This window comes from Motacilla alba, chromosome 2 (genome assembly GCF_015832195.1).
Source record: "Motacilla alba alba isolate MOTALB_02 chromosome 2, Motacilla_alba_V1.0_pri, whole genome shotgun sequence".
Lineage (NCBI taxonomy): Eukaryota > Metazoa > Chordata > Aves > Passeriformes > Motacillidae > Motacilla > Motacilla alba.
The window spans coordinates 65,112,920-65,129,901 of record NC_052017.1 but is presented as its reverse complement, the minus strand read 5'-3'; the positions used below and the strand labels follow the sequence as shown (position 1 = coordinate 65,129,901).

Sequence of the window (16,982 nt, the reverse complement as noted above, 5' to 3'; positions counted from 1 at the left end):
GTCCTTGAAACAAGTTTTATGAAAATTAACTTAGAGAAAAATTGTGACCTTTGTGAGCAATTGGCATGTTTTTCACAAAATTCTTTCTTTATCACTTCATCCAATTTACATTCCAAGTAAAAATAAGCCTTAGCTCTTCCCTACTGCATTCCATCTGGGGATTCACAAAACCCAAAGTTTTCAAACCTCCTTTGGTACCTCCCTTTGTACAGATGGGGAGGAAAACAGAAGTGGCAAAGTGATGACAGACACAATTGAAACATTTGCACCTCAGCTATTTCTCTGTCCTGTACAGAGAGAATTTTAAGATACGCAGTACAGATGACAACATTGCAGAAATAACTAAAGAGTTTCTGATGTCTACTGAGCCAGGTTTAGAACTACCACTTAGTCTCATTCCCTCCAAAGTGTTCAAAATGAGGAGACATTTGTGGCCATCACAATTATGACAATCAACTGGTTTCTGTATCTACAATTTTTTAACAATGCAAGAAAATTCAGTTTTATACTTAATCATTCATGAGCTCAGACCTGACTTGCTGTAGGTCTCTTCTTTGGATTCCAGTTTAGCATATCACTCATAAGCTGTATTGCTTCATTGCTTGCATTTGGGATGAGAGTTTTTAGGCTTATAGGGACACATTGTGGGAAACGGAAATTCATGGCAGAAGCAAGGTGGTATCCTTCTGTCCAGTCACTCTGTTTCAAAGGAAAGAAAAATCAGCATAAAAAAACCCAAAGATGTATTTAGATAAAATTTAAGGCAGCTTGAGTCATGCTTGGTCTGCATGGCTCCTTCCTATATGGTTGAAAACAAGCATTCCTGTTTTCCATGACGATTATTACAACACTAGTGAATGTAGCATCAGTCTCCAAGAACAGTCCTCCTGAGGTCTCCTGTAGCTACAGCTGGAACCATCACCAGGAATAACACACTTGAACACATTCTATCTGAAGGAGACCAGAGTGCAGCAGTACCAGGAATGGTACTGAGCATCCCATCTGCCACAGAAATGAGCCCAGCAGCTGACTTCAACAATGGCCTCTTTATGGAAATAGCAGAGGCAAGGCCCCTCCATTCACCATGCCCCAGCTGTATAACCACGATGCAGCCTATACATTATAGCACTGATCCCACCATTATGACAGTCAATGATTAAGTTACAACCAGACAGTATTACAACATTAAAAAACCATGACCACCAGATAAGAACTTTTTAAAAATGTGTTTAACTTTCCAAAAGTAAACCTTGAAGTCCTTTGTTGCTTAATAACTGCATTCTTGGAATACAGAACTACAGGATTATCAAAGACCTCAAGAGACCATTTACTCCACACCCTTGTCCCTTCCTGACAGGTGGTAAATCTCAAAAAGCTTCCAATTTCTGGCAATCCACAGCCAGACTATACAGATAGCTCCAGAGAGTAACTTCCTTAAGATTAGGAGAATGGAGGTTTCTTGTACAAAAATGACCATTGTTGAGTATCTTATCATCCATAGATACCAAGAAGGACTATTTGATTCTTCCCTCTAGAGTGGCTTTTTTATACATTGGAAGGTGTATTTATTTTCCTTTCTTCCAGTCTTTGTTTATACAGACTAAAGAAACCCAAACAATTCCTAGGGTCTAGGCTTTTTAAGTTTTATTTCCTCTCTAGACTCTGATTTTTCTCTCTTGAAAAGGAAAACTCTAAACTGAATATAATAGAGCAAGTGAAACAGAAAGATTAGTTCACATGTTAATGGGCAATACTCCTTTTTCTACAAACTGGTATTTGTCTTTAGACATACTACATAGCTCCTATGGCCTCTCCTACAGATGTGTTAGCTGGGTGGCTACCCACTGCTATTGATGTAGCTGATTATTCCTGCCTAAGTACAGCATTCTGTGTGCTATTGAAAAAAAATTTATTTAAAGCTACATCTCTAATTCTATACATAAAAAAACCCTTCTAAATGCTAATCTTCTTTTCTAACATAATTCTTCTCCACCTGCCATCGACTAGTTTAAATAGCAAAATTTACTCCACCAGACAGCCTTCAATACAATTTTAAAAATTTCATCAGAGGCAGAACCACTTGAATTCTAGTCAATTAATCTTTTGAATAAGAGCCAGTGAAGCTTACTCTCTGGGTAACTCTTTCCAAACAGGTATGCTTTTATCGCTGCTGAGAATGTTATGAGGGACAGCATCAGAAACCTTACTGAAGACAAGGTATGACATTTGTGCTCTTCCTCTATCCACCAAGCCTATTGCACTGATACAGGGCAAACTGGACCTATTTGATATAATTTAGTCTTAAGGTACCATGATAGCCATTACTTATCTTTTTATGTACAATAGTTTTAGCTCCATTTGCACAGTCCATAGTAACAAAAGAACTCAAATATAATTATAAATCACATCTGCTTAAAGTAAGTCTCAAGATTTCAACTGACTTCCTCATTCACCTCAGAGAACAGTTTGTTCATTTAAATCAATGGAGAAAAACTTCCCTCCTTCACTGCATTGCCCTTCTTTATTGAGTTTGGTGGCATTCTGTCTGGTAGAAATAGAGGAACAGTTTACAACAAAGTACCAAGGGCTGCATGTTTAACTGATGAAGCATAGGGATAAGGTGAAAACAGTACAAGAGCAAAATGAAAAATACATTTCTATTTATTAAAAAAAATTAATTTGCAATGATTTCAAGTGCCATTGCCAACCTTCAGCTAATGAAAATGCATTTCATTAATCTCTGCTATTGAGATGGTCATCAATTTTTTCATTAAATTCACATAGTACAAGTGCACCACCACTGCCAATACTTGAATGGTGCAATTTAATTTATTTATAAAATAAATAAAGCAACTTAATTTATAAAATAAAACAAAATAGTTGCCTGTCACTATTTGAAACACCCAGATTCACCAAAGTCATTGGTATGTTGTTATGGACTTAAGCATAGAAAGGTGAACTGGAATGAAGCTAGCTTCTGGGCATAATTCCTGTAATTCATTATTACAGGATAACAGAATGAATGAAAATGCATGTGTGAAAAAAATTAGTATTTGCAACACTATCTGCAAAATCAGACTATTAAAATAACTACTTATATTTTTCAGAATGCAAGTACTTGTAACAAATGTATTATTTGTTGTGGTAATTCCTATCATTGTATTTAAGCACTCCTTTTACACAGCAATCTCCCTGAAGAGTACCTTAGTACTGTCGTAAGGAGAGAAAATTCCTGTGTCTGCCAAGCAGATGACAGGGGCACAAAGTAATTAATTACAGTTTCCTGATTCTAGAGGGCTGACTTACAATGTCCTTCATTCTTAGGGCCTTTAAGGGAGGCTACAATTTTTTCTGGATTATTCAGCTGGTAATGCTTCCTGCTTTCCCAAGCAATAAGCTTTCTAGTCAGAGAATGACAGACTCTAAACAGCCAGGATTTGCTTCTATTAGCTCCTTGTAAGGTTAGAGAAAAAACACAGCAATCAGTTCAGTGCTGTTCTGCTACTGCACACAGTGAAAACCTCTCTCTGATCTCCCTGCACTTCAGAGCTTGTTTATGCTGTACATTGAAAATGCCAGCATAAACAAGCCAGCGTGGTGCTGTCTTTCAGTCTTCATATACATCAAAATGTTCCTCTTACTATCCTAGATTTGTGATCTACTTAGGAAAGTTCACATCTGCATTTGAAAACTCAAGTCTTAAAATATTGCTCCTATTTGCACATTATTCCTGAGGCACAACTATGCCATGGCAAGCACTGTTTTGCACATCATACCAATTTTCACTGAGTCCTCCTGACTCAATTTTCCCCGACCACAATGTATCATCTATAACTCTCCACCTGACCTTTTCCTCTTTGCTCTGTCATGAGTTTGCACCTGTTTCTCAGAATGTTCTCTTGGATGTTTTCCCACCACTTCAAGCTCTGCATGTTCTTAGCTAAGCTTAATCTATTTCTGTTTTAAAGTTTTCTGTTCCTTACTTCTCTATTGATAACAACTGGATGAGAATGATACTGTATTTTATACAGGAAGAACACTAATGAAACTGATGTATCTCTCTCCACCCTTAGGTTGTTCAGATCTAGGTGGACTGTGTTTGGTCAGTTATTCCACCAAGTTCTATCTGCACCCATAAAATACTGCTATGTATCTGCCATTTCTTACTTTAGTCTACAAAAATATTTAATGGCATATGGTCTTTTTTTTTCAGTTCATTCAAAATTTTGAAGGTAACCTTATTCTTTTCTTGCATAATCTTCCATTCATTTAGTAAAACAACTTTTAAACTGAATATAATTGCATCCATTTTTATATGCACTACCCAAACCTTCCTTGTAATTTTAAATAGTATTTAGCTCATCCAGAAAATAAGCGAAAATAATTGTTTCCTCTCTAGAATACTGCACATTTTCCCTCAATTACTTCTTATTGCTAATAATATTTATGAGACATCTGTGTTTGAGATGAAATGTTTCTTTTATGCTTTAAAAATAAGAAAAGCATAATTTGTCTTATTTATGGTAACTTTTACAAGCTCCAAATTCAGTGTGCCAGCACAGAAGAATTACACTTTTGGGAAGGGAAAGCAAATTGACTCTGGTAAATTAAATCCTAGGAGACTTCTGATTTGTTTTCCATTAGGAATAGCTTTAAATAACTAAATTAAACAATTTTATCTGGTTTCCATCAGAGGAGAGCAAGGCTTCACATAATGCTATGATATACAACAGATGCTAATATACAACAAAAGACTAGCATTACATGCCTTAATGGAAGCTGAAAAGAAATACAGTTGAGCAAACACTAAGTCTGCAGGAAACTTATTATTTCAATAATTCAATATGTATGGTCTGAAAGATAACACTGAATATTTTGTAATAATTTGATTAAAATTGTTTGTAATAAAATCGTGTGAGGTTTTTTAAGCCTTACCTTCCTTGGAGTCCCTAGGACTTGGCAAATTTTGAAGATTTCATCTACTTCGCTTGTGCCTGGGAAAAGCGGTCTGAGTGTGTATAACTCAGCCATTATGCTGCCAACTGCCCATATATCAATAGGTGAGCTATAGACAGAAGATCTCAGCAAAACTTCAGGAGCACGGTACCTGTGAGGATAGAAGCAAATAAGTTAAAATGGTCATAGGAGGGTAATTAGTTAAGCCAATGTATTAAATTCTTGATATACTTACCACCTAGTAGAAACATAATCTGTGTAAGGTGGCTGAGATCTTAATTCTCTAGCCAACCCAAAATCTGCAATTTTCACAAGTTCTGGTCCACTACAGAGAAGGTTTTCAGGCTTCATATCCCTATGAAAAAATCCTGTAGAAGACCAAACAGAAAAGAATTGCAAATTATCAAAGAATCACTTCTTAAGCAGCAATTTCTAATAGGAATAATACAGTATTTACTTTGGGATGTTTTGGAATAATATAGTGGTTTTCAGTTTTTTGTGTTTTTTTTTTTTTTTTAATTCAACATAAAATAATTGGAACCTCCCCCAACAAATGCACACATTTTCCATCCAGTAATTATTACACCAAGGATTCTTAAATTAACAAATGAAAACTGTCATTAGCACAGTAAGGAAAATGAATTGGCTGACAACAACATCAAGTAAAAAACCAGTTTCAGAATGAAATCTTTTGCAAAAACTACAACTGCTTTGTCAGATTTGGATAATGGAAAATGGAGCATCTGACACACTTACTTGATTCATAAAATTGCTTGAATGATTTTTAGCTAGTTATTTATCATTGTGACAACAATTTGGAGATACATACATTTACAGGATATCCAAATCCTGCTCAGAAATGCTAATATTAGTAATGCAGGCACATAAAGCTTCTTCAGTGCTTGCTGTTGGCTTGAGGACCTCTATACTTGGGCAGCGGTTAAGTCACTAATTTAATTGGAACACACAATTTGTTATGTTATCCATTAATTTGATTGAAATCCACTTGCTAGAATAAAGCACTGAAATTCTGTATGCATAAATTGAAAACAACTGTAAGAAATTGTCTGAAATTGTTACAGTGAAATGTAAATGTTCAAATCTATCATACCTGGTATTCCCTTATACACTTACGGTCAAATCAAGATATTAATATTGTAATTTAAAATTGGAAGTTTTTCTTAAAATTGGATTTTCTAATTGATTTCACAAAGAAATGAGGTAGGAATGGAGGAAGCTAATAATCAGAGAACAGTATATGATCCTGATGAGAAGGACAAGAAAATGTCAATTTCTGGGTATTTGATACTACTGAATAAAACTAATTATTCATTTAATTCACCAACAGGCCTCTTCAGGGTACACTGAAAGCAAATCAAACCTCACTAAAAACATATTTTATTTTCAGCTAATGTTTTATCGTCTTTGGAAAGTTTTAAGGATTCCAATGTGATGTAAAGAACAACTACAAAATAAAAATTGAGCATGAGAGTAAATTACTACCTTTTTAAATGCAAAGGAGTTTGATACCAGTATTTCAGAATACAATTCACAGACAGAGATTAAACATGAGCATTAGGAGTTTTGCAAACACTATGAAACTTTTTATTGTTGTGAGCACACCTCAGCTCTTATTTAGACTGTGCCTGTAATTCCTAGAAACAACCCACTTACTAAAATATTTAAATCCAGGTTGTATTTGATAAGGCTACTGTTTAAATTTCTTAGTGAACAAGTTATTTTAGTATTTTTATATGTAGACTATCATATTAGTTATAGTATCTCAACACAAGAGTATTGATGTAATGCTTCTCAATTAAATCTTTTTGAGGATGCAGAAGTGATCAGTACAGCACAGCATACAAGTTTCTTTAGTTTGTTTATTCATCTGCTAACTAAAGTAGAAAACACTACTGCACAGTGTATGAACAACATCCTGTGCTTTCCAAAAGAAAGAGGAAAATCCAGTTATAGGAAAACAAAGAGTAACTTGAGGCAAAGTTTAAAATTGCAGCACACTTGAAACAGGTAACCATGATTTTATCAGAGATGATTAATAGCCCTTGATAGGTTATTTTATTCATGTTATTTCTGTGCATTATCTTATTTTCTAAAAAAAAGTCCTACACAGTTAAACTCTAGTAGAAAACCTACCGTGTTTGTGGATGAAAGCCAGCCCTTGCAATATCTGATACATCATGTTTCTGATGACTGACTCAGGGAAAAACTTGTTTCTGTGAAGAAACAGGGTAAGGATGTACATAATAAAGAAAAATAATGTGTCTTCAGAACATATGTGTTTCTTTATTTTGCCTAACACATCATGAACATGTGAAAACAGACCCATCAAGTCAAAGTACAAGAGATGCAACTCTCATTTCAAAACTCTACTGGGCCTTAATCTCAACCACTTAAAATGCAGCAGCAGAACTTGTGTGCTGAGATGTTCATGGTGCTATCTCTCTGTAGAAGCTGGCTGGCCAGCAGTGCGCTGGACCAGGTGAGTGTGGAATGCACAGAGCTGTAGCAAGGCAGAAGTGGCACAGTGCAGCACAGGTAGGTGCACTACACAGTGGTGCCCTTAAGGGAGCCTTGCTAAGAGCAATTCTGCTCAGCTGCAGAGTAACATTGTGCTCATGTCACCAGCAGCTACCTCAGGACTTTAACCCAAGGGCTTGGCACATTAGGAGATTCAAGTACATGACAAAGTCTGAAGGAAACCCACACCAAAGGCAAAACAATTCATCAAAAGAAAATTGTTATTGAAAAGGCAGGTCCCACTCTGAAGACCACTTTGCAAGCCTTGCTATGTACTGTTTGTCCAAGATTGCATCATCAGAGTTAGCCTATATTAGGTCATTCTTACAAAGATGCATCCATGTACCATCCCCACCTTAAGTCAAACCCATGAACAAAAGTAGCACGAACAGTGTTCAGCCAATCCTTCATACATTAAAATGAAGGCTAATGAAGAAAAAAAAACAAAACATAACTATTTGGAATTTCTCTCATGGCTCTACACAAAGGCATGCCAACTCTCCTGTTAACGAGTGATCAAACTTATTTCCAAAAGCATTACAATATGCAGTGTTGTAACAGAGCAATGCAGAACTCTACCCTCAAATAAACTGGTACAGCAACTCCTGTTCACATCAATGGGGCTACAAGAGGAGCCAAAACTGGACATCCCAAGGTGTTCTTCAAAGCAGTATGAGAATCATTAAATAAAGCATGACAGCACACTACTTTTCTGTGAAAAAAACCATACCTATCCTTCATTAGCTGATAGAGATTTTCCTTCATGTACTCAAATACGAAGTAAAGGTGGTCATTTTCTCGTATGACTTCCTTCAATTTTATTACATTGGCATGGTTTAGCTTCTTTAGAGACTGCAACAGAGCAAAATACAGCTTCAGATAACCCCAGAGTGACCTTGATTCCTTACCAGAGCTAAATTTTTAACATGTGAGTTTCTAGCACAGAATCCACACAACACATTCATATGACACCCCATTATTTATCTTGTAATCTGTTCTAAAGAAGAACAACCCAGAAGTTTGAATAAATATCAAATGAAAAGCAACAACTATATTAATAGTAGTTTAAACCTATTTCTAGGGATTACCTCAGAGCTGAAGTAAAGATTAGCACAAAAACCTAATTCCCTACAACGAAAGACAAATCTGAAGCTGTAAGAGCTCTTGCTCACTGTACTGAATAAGAAAACCTGCTTTTTTTTTTCCCCCTTCTTTTTGGCATGAAACTTCCATGAAGAAGGATTCTCTTACAGATGTTTGTTTTGGACATATTGATTTGTATGAAGTCTCCAATAAGTTAAATCAAAAGCCCTTTAGTAGGGAGTTTTGTATATACAGAAAATCAGATGCCCAAAACATGTTGGAATTTATGCCCAGGTTTTCAAGTGTTATACTATCACTCGGCTAGCCAAAACTCCCAGAGCTTTCTACAGATGCCCCAAACACAAGATTTATTGAATGGATACACTGCTAGAAATCTGGAAGTAAAATGAAAGAGGAGGAGAGTAAACCACAGAAATACACACATCCAAAATCAATTTCTTCTTTCTCAAGGATAAGAGTCTTGGCTATGAGACATGGCCACTGCTTGAGAATAGTGGGATATTTCACAAATCAGCAGGACCTCTAAGAGCGCCAGCACACCACAGTTTTGTGAAATCTGTCAGCATTTAAGGAGTTCACAGAGTTTGGCCTCGCTTGGACATAGTAGTTGTCCTTTTCCTCCATGCAAGCCTAACCAGATACTTATTTTTAAATGTGGCATGTTCACCACTTTACCTTGACTTCTCTTAAATTCATACATTCATCCCATGAATAGAACTTCCTTTTCATTCTGAAATAAAGTCCAAGATAAAGTATTTTCAGTGAACAGTACACAATGCTTTTAGAATTAGAAAACCTAAATGATATTTTCTAAGACTAGCACTATCTGTATTTTTAATATTTTGAACTCTATTAAAAACATTGTAGCATATCCATCAGCAATATAATTTAAAAAAATACAATACTTAATTGCTAAAAATTTATAGTGATTAGTCATCAAACACTGAAACTGAAGTATCTTTAGAGGAGTACAGCCAGAAACCATGTTACGCCAAAGTAAAAGGGACATAAACCACCCCTTTGTATAATTTGAATTGTGCTTTTAATAATAAAGTAAACAACAATGACACTGCACATATAACATGGAAAATTACATCCTTATGCATAAGTTGCATTTTTTTTTTTTGCAGGAAAACAAAAAAAATTAATTTTTGAAATCAGCAAAATATCTGCACTGCTTTCTATTATAATTAAGCAACTGAGTTGACTGGTAATTAAAAAAAAAATCTGTTGCAATATATTAATTAAAAAAAAAAAGTTTCATGTTTTTCAAGCAACATCATAGCCTCTAAACTAATTGTTATACGTAACAGCGTAGTACATTCATAAGTCCTGCATAAATCCAAATGTGGACATTTGGTGTTGCTCAGATCTTGGGATGAAGTCATCAATGTCATTACTGTATTTTGGTAAAGTTTTAGCACCTAAAGTGAAGAGAATTAAACCCATAATTTTCATTTAAAATAAAAGTATCTTTGAGCAAAACTATACCTTCTGAAGTTCCAAGCTTAAAAATCACACAACAGAATTCCAAATCCTGAAATCACAAAATGAACCACTTCCCACAAAATGTTGTTCCTTTTGCTAATAATAATTAAAATATTCAATTGGAGAATCTTTCTTTAGCTTAGATTAATATTAACTTCAGTAACAGCACCAGCAAGATATGGTGAAACATGAATTTCTCAGTAAATTCTTAAAGAAAAAGTCAATTATATTACAATAAAAGTCAGTCAATTTTCTTACTGCAGTAGATCCATAAATGAGAGGAGGAAGTCTGAGCAAGTTACAATTTCTGGTATTTCAACTTACACTTTATATCCTTCTTGAAATTGCCTAGGAATACAAGGGGAATTTCCTCATGCCTTTAGTAGAATTTTTCTTGTTTCGTAATCATCTTTTAAGGCAAGTGTGACAATACTCTTGATTACCCAGAACACAAGTTTACTAGAGCCAGGGAGACAGCCTGTATTTACCCGACCAGATTGTTACTGTTGTTTATCACTGTAGCAACACCTGAAACTTAATGCAGCACTTACAAAGATTTGGGGGGCTGGGATAGAATTTCAAATCTACTTGTTAAGATCACTATTCCTGCCATTCATATAAATAAACTCCATAATTAATCCCATTCACTTTTGCTTCTCCTTTGGTGCTGGCCTAACAACATTTTTAGAAGGAAGCACGTTCAAACTGAACAAAAGCAGCATGCAATTTTACAAGCCAATGTAAACCAGTAAATTAAACTAACGTGTCTCTCTACTGATCAGTTACCAGAAATCTGACTCACAATCACCTTGTTAAACATCTTAATTAAAAAAAATAATTTTGTTATTTTGTTCATTTCCTTTTAAAAGGGGATTTTTTTCAATTCTACACAAATGGAAGACAACAATAAAGTCAAAAGTGAAAATCTAAGATTTTGCAAGCACCTTTACTGAATTGAAATGCTACATACCTTTTGATAGCCACAAGTTCTCCTGACTCATTGCTCTTCCCCATCAACACGCTGCCATAGGTGCCATCACCCAGTTGTTTCATAATTGTGTAACGATTCATTTTTTTTACAACTCAGCCAAAAGCTTATGAAATGCTAAATATATTCTGTTTTACTAAAGGGTTCTGTGTTCTCTGATTCTCTGAAGAGAAATCTTCTTCCAGACTGTTTTATGTTGGTGAATGTTTCTCATAACTGAGCAGGATATTCACTGCTCTCTTCCAAACTGTAGCTGCTTTGAGATCCAGTTACGAAGAATAGAAGACAGAAGAACATGGTCATTCTCACACAGATCCCTAAAAAAAAAAGCCCAAAAAAAGACTAGGTAGTTTTACAGTATTCTAGAAAAGAGACACTCTACTACTTGTATCAAACAATAACACCCTCCAGAACCATATGTGCTTTTTAAATGGACATAAATGCAGTTAGCTTCTTTAAATTTTTCAAACCACAGAAGGTGCCTACTGTACAATTCGGGTTAGAGTAAGCAGAAATTGGAGAGTCAAGGTTACTGTCATAATTCCCTAGGACCAGCAAAATGTTTCTAAAGCTGGTATATTCTGATAGAAGCACTTACTCTGAATTTGTAGAGAGTAGCAGCTTCCTGAACTATAACAAAGGCACAGTTGAAGTTCTGGAAAACATAAGGACACAAATTTTGCACAGGGTGCCATGGCAAACTTGGGGTCTGAACACTGTGGTTTGGATTGGTAATGCAAGCAGGCTTCCTATGCTTCAAAGTTAGTGAGGAAGGGAGGTGGAGCAGCAAGATAACCACTGCATCTTTCACCCACATAAACTGATATGTTATAAATGGACATCTTGCTCTGAAGTTCACATAATTCTTAGGCATGGTAACGGCTGAAGAGTTAAGGTTATTCTTCAAATTTATAAGGCTTGCAGAGAGAAGCATAGAGCTTACATGCAGTGGTATGGAAGATTAAATCTGAACTGTCATTTGGAAAATATTCTCATATTGAACAATGTTGAATCACCACATTTGAATCCATGCAAATATTAATTTGAATCCCAATCCAAGTTTGAATCTGAACCCAGCTTCCATTACACACAATACTATCCGTCACCAATGCTTCAGATGAAGGCTGTTTGCCTGATGTTAAACACACACACTCACAAGAGTCACTCATTTATGCAGGACTAGGAAAAACCAACAACCCATCTACTCACGGTAACCCAAATGCTAATACACAAACACTGAATATTAACTGAATATTAGCATACAAAAATAAAAACTCAAAACCAATATATACACAGAATAAAACTCAAATCAATGAGAACACACCATCAGTCCACCTTTATAGGAGATGAGAACTTAGTATGCAACTCTCTAGTCCTTATCCTTACGCCAAAATTAGCTACAGTCTGGTCTGTTCAAACAGATTAAGAAACTCTGATTCAGCTGATAACAAGACTCGGGCTTGAGATTTACAGGCCTGGCAAAATAACAATAAAATTAGCCTCTCAAGGAGTGTGAAATACACATTCTCAAGCAGACTAGACTGCTGTGTAAAGGAAACAGCTGCCTGGACAACAGACCAATGCTTCTAAGTTATTCTTAGTTGAAATCCTGCTTCCTCTAAGTCATAACACAGAGTGTTACTCCTCGTTGCTTCTGTTAGCAGCAAAGAATCTCACATCACCTGTCAAGATGCCACCGGCCTAGTGGACATGTCAATTTATAATCTTTGCACCAGGCAACCTTCATTTTGTCAGGGAAAGTTAGAGAAGTTTTTTTCTACACCCATCTACACCTCCCCTCCCCTAAAGCCACAGCTATAGTGAAATAAGATTTCTGGTTAATAGTGTATTCTGAAACAAAGCTAAAAATCAGATTTAACAAAAAGTAACATAGGCATCTCAAATGATGATGAGCTTTTAAATTGGACTTTCATATATTTAAGCAAATTGTTTTTCTTATAGTTCAGCTTTATATCTTATTCCCCAGAATGCTTGCACGCACTCTAGTCTTTAACACCATCAATCAACAAGGCTATTTGTCTGGTAATTAGCAGATGATCAAATGGATTTATTCCAGATTAAGATACATTCTGCATACACATCTTGCAAGTTCTCATTGGTTAGTTCTAGTTATATATTAAAAAAAACAAACCAACACAAAAACCTTGAGTGTATTCTTATATCCATTTTAACACACAGCATCACATCTAAAGCAATCATAAACTGTGTATGCATTTTGTGTACACAGGCGTATAATGTGAAGTGAAATGTAACAAGTCTTGGGTGCTTGTGTTTCTCTGTTTCAACAAATATCACTGTGCATTGTCAAGGTATGGGGTTTTTTGAGGGGATTCAGCAATATCTGCTACAGATGGCCCTGGCTTGAACTCCTAGAGTTACATTAAGAAGTTGGAGAATTTGCACACGTTTCATGCTCAAGTTTTTGTCCTCTAACAAAGTGTACCGAAAACAACATGAGAAAATCTTGTATTTGCAATAAACAGAACAAGATCTAGACACAACCTCAAGTTTTGACCTTTAAATCCTCTAATTTTGGTGCCTAAATCCTATCAAGTAATAGTAATTTTCACTGGAATATATATTAATCACCAGCTTTAACAATTATTCCTTTTGTCCAATTGTAACATTTTGGCATGTGCAATCAAAACAACCTCACAAAGACTGTTCCTTCCCTCCAGAAATTCTGTGAAATACAACACATGACAGACCAAATTATTCATTTTGTCTGTTCTGTAATATATTTTATTGCCTTACTCCATTTCTGCCATGTACTTTAATTTTTTAGTGTACAAAAACACGCGATCAAGTAAAGTACAGAAAATTCGGTGCATTCCGTCAGTGACCAAGTGGAAGTGTCAAATCCACTCCACGGAAATGCACAAAACAAGGTGCGAAAAGCACATACCCTGACAACAATGTCTGTGTGCCATCACACCTACCCCACACTGACATGCACTGGAATTACAGAGCATGATGATTAGAACAGAAATGCTCCAGAAATTCACATTTTACTACAACAGACTTCTGCACAGTTTGTAATTTTCACCACTCATACCCAGGTCAGGTGTGCAATTTTTTCCTCAGTGGTCTATCTGTATTTTCTTTTTCAAATCTGCAGTTCAGTTTTGTCTTTTGTACCAACCTGAGGAAAAGCAAGGGCCTAATCTAGCTTTTCTGGTTAAAACAAGCCTTTGGAGTGGCCTTTTCCATACTAATGCTTACATGATATTATTTTCTCAGAAATGCAAAGCTCTAAAATGTAAAATTGTCATAACAGGTACCAAACAGACAAGAGAAATCCTAGTCTAAACAACAGCTTGTTATTACTCTTAATGACATACTGTGCATAATCTCTTTACACAGGATTAAGGAAAGATTAAAGCCAGGGACAAATAGAGGACAAAATAAAATAGCTTGACAGAATCTTTAAATTGTGTAAATTTAGCAAATCTGAACTAGTACTAGAGAATTGAAACAAATCATCACTTTTACTGTATTAGCAGTGTCTTAAGCACTAGCAGCAATTTTATATTATTTCAGACATCTGAATTACATTTCAGAATGCAATGAATAGCAACAAATCACCTATATTTCTAATACACAAATTCTAGGCTTTACCAAGAGTTCTACAATTGCATTCTAAACAAACAACTCTTAAATAATTAGAAAGTGGGATCTATGACCCAGAGAAGCAAAACACCCCAACCAAATTTTACCAACCTGTTTACAGTAACTGATGAAATCACCCAAACTGTTTGCGTGGCACAGTACTGTTCTCAATGATCAGAACTGGCAATACTGCACAGCACAGAATGTATGCTGATACTGATTTTAAAAGTAAAAAAAAAAAAAAACAACCCAAAATCAAATCCAACCACAAAACAACAAACAAATTTTGCTACAAGAACCTCCTTGGTAGCAAATGTATATTACTAAAGCTGCCAGTAATCAGGTCCCGTGACAGGTGGATCCAGTTCTTGAGATTAACCTCAAATCCATTACTCTAATTAAATACCAGCAGTTATTTAAAAACACGACACTCAGCTGCAAGAAAGAAGTCAGTAACATTGACAATAAATACTGGTGCTTTGAAAAAGACTTTTTTTTAAGTCCCTTAAAAATCTAATATATTGTTCCACTTGTGTGTGTCAGGCATTCAGGATGGGATGTATCAAATTAAGAACTCCAGTTTGCTCTAAGTATTTTCCTCTGTTTTGTTCCAAACTAGCCTTGGTTTCAAACCAAAATTATTCACACCAACTTTTTCAGCAGATTACCACCATGCCAGCAAGGCTACCACTTCCTACCCACATGAAACCCCTTCCCACAATGCAGTACAGCAAGTTTCAGGATAACCGTGGTTTCAGGGCTGCTGGAGCTGCAAGTCTCCAGCTTTGGGCAGCATCCAGAAGGAACATTAACCACTCATCTTTCAGCATCTGCACCACTGTAAGTTTCAATAAAACACAGAATCGTTATGGTCGGAAGGGACCCCTGGAGATCACCTAATCCAAACCCCCTGCCAAGGCAGGGTCACCTGGAGCAGGTGACACAGGAACACGTCAAGGTGGGTTTTGAATGTCTCCAGAGAGAAAGACTCCACAACCTCCCTGGGCAGCCTGTTCCAGCACTCTGCCACCCTCATTGTAAAAAAGTTCTTCCTCATGTTGAGGTGGAACTTCTTGTGTTTCAGTTTATGGCCATTGCTCCTCATCCTGTCGCCAGGCACCACTGAAAACTCTAGCACCATCCTCTTGGCACCTGCCTTTGAGATAATTATACGCACTAATGAGATCGCCTCTTCGTCTTGAGAATGGAAACAAATGCTTGTTTCCACTTCAGTTCCACCTGGTGACATCCAGTCGCCTCCCGAGTGCGCGCAAGTGCCTTCCCTAGCACTCACAGGGCCGAGGGGAGCACGGCGCTCCTGCCGCTCACTCAGGCTGTGAAACTCGGCACCGCCCGGACTGCCAGTTTCACCCCCGTTCTCCTAAACTAAATAAAGCTTCACCTCCTCTCATTAACCACGGACCTCTCAGGCCGCCAAGGCCCGGCTCTACCGCCCCAAAGCCAAAGCAGGCAGGGTCCCGGTCCCTGTCCCCTCAGGCTCCGCGCCCCCGCGGCGCTGCCGCTCCCGAAGCCCAGCACTGCAGCGGGGCAGCTCCCCCCACACGCGAGCTCTCCGCACACCGACCCAAGCCCCCCGAACCCCGCTGGGGCCCGGCAGCAGCCCTCCCCTTTAGGAACGGAGCTCTGAGCGCTCCCGCTCCAGCCCAAACCCGCACCTCCTCCGTGCTGGGAGGACCCCAGGGAGGCCCAGCCCCCGGGGCACGGGCGCTCACCAGCCCGGCCCGAGGGGGACTCGCCGCCGGCCCCGCCGCCCCTCACTCACCGCGGCGCTGCGGGCGGAGCCTGCTCGATGCCGCCGAGCCCCCGGCCCGCCCGCCGCCTCCCTCGGCCGGGCCGCTCTGCCCCGTCACCGGGGCGACGGGCGCGGGGCCGGGCCCCGGGCTGGGGCGGGCCCCGCCGCCGGCACCGCCCTCCGGGCCGCGGGCACGGCGAGCAGGGAGTGCCCGCTGGAGCGGAGGAGCTGGGAGGCGGCGGATAAACAGCTCTGCGGGGAGCGGCGACAGCACCCCGTTGGAAAGGAGTGCTGCGCAACGGGAGCTGAGCCCGATGACGAGAGCCGCGTCACAGGTTCCCTGAAGGTGGCCCCATGATACGCGAGATCGTCTTTGGACAGTCCTTATTATAATTACTGCCAACAGTAATTATGCATTGAATATATATTTGGTGCTCTGGTGAGACCCCAGCTGCAGTGCTGCATCCAGCTCTGCGGTCCCTAGCACAGGAAGGACAGGGACCTGCTGGAGCGAGTCCAGGGCTG

At 38.1% G+C, this 16,982-nt stretch overlaps 1 protein-coding gene across 5 annotated transcripts in view; it reads right to left on the bottom strand.

The window, feature by feature from the left end:
* MAK (male germ cell associated kinase) overlaps nt 1-16,719 on the bottom strand; it is a 32,593-nt gene extending 15,874 nt beyond the window's left edge. Inside the window, exons 1-9 of one of the 5 annotated variants that reach the window (XM_038128418.1) lie at nt 16,488-16,718; nt 11,673-11,729; nt 11,057-11,391; nt 9,274-9,328; nt 8,225-8,346; nt 7,111-7,190; nt 5,192-5,324; nt 4,936-5,107; nt 532-699 (exon numbers count right to left, since the gene is read on the bottom strand). In XM_038128418.1, the coding sequence (XP_037984346.1) occupies nt 532-699; nt 4,936-5,107; nt 5,192-5,324; nt 7,111-7,190; nt 8,225-8,346; nt 9,274-9,328; nt 11,057-11,157 (831 nt within the window). In that variant the 5' untranslated portion in view covers nt 11,158-11,391; nt 11,673-11,729; nt 16,488-16,718. Of the gene's footprint in view, nt 1-531; nt 700-4,935; nt 5,108-5,191; nt 5,325-7,110; nt 7,191-8,224; nt 8,347-9,273; nt 9,329-11,056; nt 11,392-11,672; nt 11,730-14,815; nt 16,053-16,487 lie in introns of those variants that run through there. The other 4 variants (XM_038128420.1, XM_038128422.1, XM_038128417.1 and 1 more) reach the window with 4 other exon arrangements.
* Between the last annotated feature and the right edge of the window lie 263 nt (nt 16,720-16,982).